The following is a 4,185-nucleotide window of genomic DNA, read 5'->3' on the forward strand; positions in this document are numbered from 1 at the left end:
ACAATTCCAAAACAGGTATTTTCTGCTTACCTCTCTATTAAAAGTATAGTCTTAAATAAATGTGAGTTGTGACTCTTTCTATATTTGAGAGGTAACGGTTGCAGTTAGTTTCTGAGCTAGAGCGTCTCAGCAATCATTTCGAGAACTTTCCAAAAATCCTTGTTGTCTGCTCATAAATGCATTAGGCGGCTCTTTAATGCTGTTTTGTCCTGTTCTGGAAGTCTTTCCATGTGATCGCTGAGAAATATTGTACGTCTTGCATATGTGAACGGTAAAGGAAAGCTTATAGGAGCCGGTTGAGTGGAAGTCTAAGCAAGTGACCGGTTGAGAGATATTGTAACTAGCGCTTGACCGGTCGAGGCATGTTAATGCATGTGGCTTGAAAGCAGTCCAAACTCCCGTTCTTCAAGGTAGGCAGTCGACTCTTGTGACTTCATAAACTAGCAGTATTACAAGAAAAAAAGTGGCACAATCTATAACAATGATATATTGTTTTGTTATCACCAAAATGTAAGATTCAACATAGATATAATTTTTAATATAAGATGTGAAAAGTTGAAATGTATTATATTTTTTATTTAATAAATATAATATATTTTTTATTGCGAATTTATATAAATGTTAATGATAACCAAAATGATTAAAAATACAATAAAATTTATTTAAAAATTAAATAATATTATTTTCAACAGCACTCAAATCAAATTCTTAAATAACAAATCAAATTCTTAAATAACACTTGCTAAACAGGAAAAGGAATTCTAAATCCAAATATTCAAAATCCAAACCCAATTCCAAATTTGAAGTCTCATTTTGTCTTCCCACTGGTCCCATCATTTCCAAACCCTAGCAGTTCCCAAATGTCATCGCCGAAGTTGAAATCATCATTCAATTCATATGATGGCATAGAATGTTCATTCCCACCATCCATGAATCCCGTAGGATTGTTCTTCCCCGCCCATAATCCCTCTTCCTCCTTTTTATCATCAAACAAACGGACATCATTCTCCGTTGTATCAAGCAAACTTCTCCACCAACGAATACGTTCATCTTGCGAAGACGATGGCAGTGATGCATCAACTGAAGAATATTGTTGTGATTTATTGTGGCCATTATCATCGTCATCATGATTTTTGTTATCATAATCATCATCATCATCATCATCTTCATCATCTTCATCCTCATGATCCGTCACCGGCCCGTCCTGGATGGTCAGATTGGGAAAAGCACGAGGTTGCGGCCGTAGGATGTTTTCCTTTGTGATTGCTTTTTGGATTGGTCGTCCCTTTTCCCCTCTTGATCTCTTCTCAATCCGGGTGTGCCAAAAGTTCTTTACGTCATTTGCTGTTCTTCCGGGGATTCTTCCAGCAATCAGCGACCATCTGATTCACATTTGGAATCAAGAAAATTGATTAGCAACTGTTTTTCTTTTTAGAGCAAAAGACAAATAATGCAACTAAATAAATGAGAGAGACATATATATTACTGACACCAAGTAGATATGCTTCATTTTCATGCAATTTATTACATTTTTTACTAGCAGCCATCATGAGTTACTTTTATATACACGACAAATGTGAGTAATTAAGTATATCATTAAATATTACAAAGTTGCATCTTTAGATCATGTTACGTACTACCACTTCAAGTGAGATGTGTAAACAAGTATAGTCAGGTGGTAATAATAATGCATGATTAATGCTCCAAAATGTTGCATCTAAAATAGAGTGGATAATGTAGAAAACTTACCTGTTGCCCAAGAGGTCATGAAGCCTTATCAAGAGATCAACCTCGTCTTGCGAAAAGTTGCCTCTTGTGATATTCGGCCTGAGATAGTTCAACCATCTTAACCTGCAACTCTTCCTGCATCTGTTCAATCCTGAAAATAGAAGTAAACCTTGATGAAATAGTAAAATGCAAGTGATCGAATGCGGGTCACGTAAAAAAAAAAAGGTTTCAATCGCGAAAACTTGAGTACGTACCTGTTCTAAGTGGGACGAGATGCCACTTTCCTTCTCCATAGTGTTCCACGCAATTCTTCAGTAGAGCATCTTCTTCTTTAGTCCATGCACCTTTTCTAACTCCAGAGGAACTGCCACTTTCCATTTTCATTCATTTATTTTTTTATTGTTTCCTTATGTGTTGAGACAATATATATATATATATATATAATATACTATAATATAATATAATAGTGCAAAACAAAAGCATGCACCGTTTATTCTGAGCAGGCAAATATTCAAGAGCGCCCTTTGCTTTTTTTTTTTTTTTTTTTTTTTTTTTGTCTTTTTTAATTTTTTTATTGTTTAAATATATATAAATATATTACTGTTATATATATATATATATGATATATACATACACACACTTTTGTGTTTTGACCGTGGCTTTTTCATTTGTTTTTTTTTATGTTCTCATTTTTATTATAACTATTATTTTCATTTTTTTGTGTTTCTATTTTTTAAAATTGTGTATAGCCATTGTAATTTTTTAAATTTTTTTTATTAAACTAGCAGTTTAATTTTTTTTTAAATGGATCGATGATAAAATGCATCTAATAATAAAAATTTAAAAATTTTATAGTTTTTAATTAATAAAAATTATATTTTTTATGAAAATTAAGTAAAACATAATAAAAATACATCATTTGTATATATAAATATATAAAATTTATAAATTTATAGTTGATATATTTGAATTGAGCATGGGGTCCATAAAAAAATTGTTTGAGTTTTTTGTTATAGTGGAGGGTTAGATAAGGTTTTTTTGTTTTTGACGTGGCAATGATGTGGCGGAGTAAGAAGCGCAAAAAAGGTCGTGTTGAGGTTTTTCTATTGTGAATTCCCTAATTATATGCTTTCAGTCACAGACTGACAATCATAAATAAGTCGAAGTCCGGTTTAATAAAAGACAAATTATTTTTTTTAGTATAATAAAAGACAAATTATTAGTGTAAAGATCTTTCTTTTAATAAATCTCAAAATACCCCTATTTGTTGTTTTTAGCATGAAGTATAAAAAAATTAGAAAAATTAAAAATGAGAAAATTTCAATCTATCTGATTTTAATTTTTTTTTTTTTAAATAAGAGTACTACGCTTAAACACGAGAAAATAAAAATAAAAATCAGTTATAATGCACACGTGCATAGACACATGTAAATAAAATTTGCATGCAGAGAGACACACCCAGCCTATGTTATCTTCTCGTATGAAGGATTCATGTGAAATCAATATATATATTTACGATTCTCAAAAAGAAATATACAGTTTTTTTATTCTTTGTACGAGAGAGGATTTAATGCACTGTACGAGGGAGGGACGGCTCATATAATAGTAATAACTCAGTGAAGGCAATGTCTGACCCACTTAGAAAGGAAATAATAACTAATTCAATCCACCAAATTCCTCCTGTATATGTAGTTGACATAACTACATATCTACTTTTGGCAGAAACTCCGTATTTTTAGAAATCATGAATAATATTTACCAAAAATCGTCCAATAAATTGACCTTATTAAATAATGGATAATGGGTCATAGATAACACAATTTAAATCATTTTTCAGATCATGTTCAATCAAATAACTAAATTTGAGATTTATGTTTATTTAAGGTCAATGTCACCGCTTACATACCTCTATGATGGTATATCATACCATATGTACCAAAATCTTCAGTATAATGAAAAATTTTCAGTATATTGAAAAATTTCAATAAATTCAGTATTTTTCGTGATGGGAAACTCGATTAACCATAAATTTTGATATTTTTTCCGGCCAATCCTAGATATCTCCTGCGTCTAAAATTGTTTTGCGGCATCGGTTAAGTCCTAAAATAATGATATTTTGATTTGTAACATTATTTCTTGGCATAATGGTAGGACTTGGTAATCTGCGTGAAACATTATTTCTTGCCAGAATGTTAAGAATAATTAAGTTGATTTTTTTGAGTCAATTGTGAATAAATCCCTAAACCCAAACCTAACTTTTTTAAAAATCCCTACAATAAAAATTATTTCTTAAAACTCCCTAGGACCACCAAACTTGGTCAAATCCAATGTTTAATTCTTGTACCCAATTTATGCATTTATGTACTCCATTTATGCAATGTTTGTGCTCAATTATGGTACTTGAATCATCCGCAAAAATGGTATCAAAGCCTTAGGTTAAATATTCAGACTTAATAT

At 31.0% G+C, this 4,185-nt stretch overlaps 1 protein-coding gene across 1 annotated transcript; it reads right to left on the bottom strand.

Moving 5' to 3' along the window:
• Nucleotides 1-808: 808 nt before the first annotated feature.
• LOC140877148 (transcription factor MYB1-like) lies at nt 809-2,106 on the bottom strand. The gene is made up of 3 exons (XM_073280674.1): nt 1,983-2,106; nt 1,750-1,879; nt 809-1,382 (listed from the first exon to the last, which is right to left on the bottom strand). The coding sequence occupies exons 1-3, from the start codon at nt 2,104-2,106 to the stop codon at nt 809-811; spliced, it is 828 nt and encodes a 275-aa protein (XP_073136775.1).
• Nucleotides 2,107-4,185: the final 2,079 nt, after the last annotated feature.

The sequence above is a fragment of the Henckelia pumila genome, chromosome 2 (genome assembly GCF_033568475.1).
Source record: "Henckelia pumila isolate YLH828 chromosome 2, ASM3356847v2, whole genome shotgun sequence".
Classification (NCBI taxonomy): domain Eukaryota; kingdom Viridiplantae; phylum Streptophyta; class Magnoliopsida; order Lamiales; family Gesneriaceae; genus Henckelia; species Henckelia pumila.

Coding starts and splice junctions, on each gene's coding strand:
- LOC140877148 (XM_073280674.1), bottom strand. CDS start 2,106: ATGGAAAGTGGCAGTTCCTCTGGAGTTAGAAAAGGTGCATGGACTAAA. Junction 1,880..1,982: donor TCTCGTCCCACTTAGAACAG/GTACGTACTCAA, acceptor TTCTATTTTCAG/GATTGAACAGATGCAGGAAG. Junction 1,383..1,749: donor CATGACCTCTTGGGCAACAG/GTAAGTTTTCTA, acceptor AATGTGAATCAG/ATGGTCGCTGATTGCTGGAA.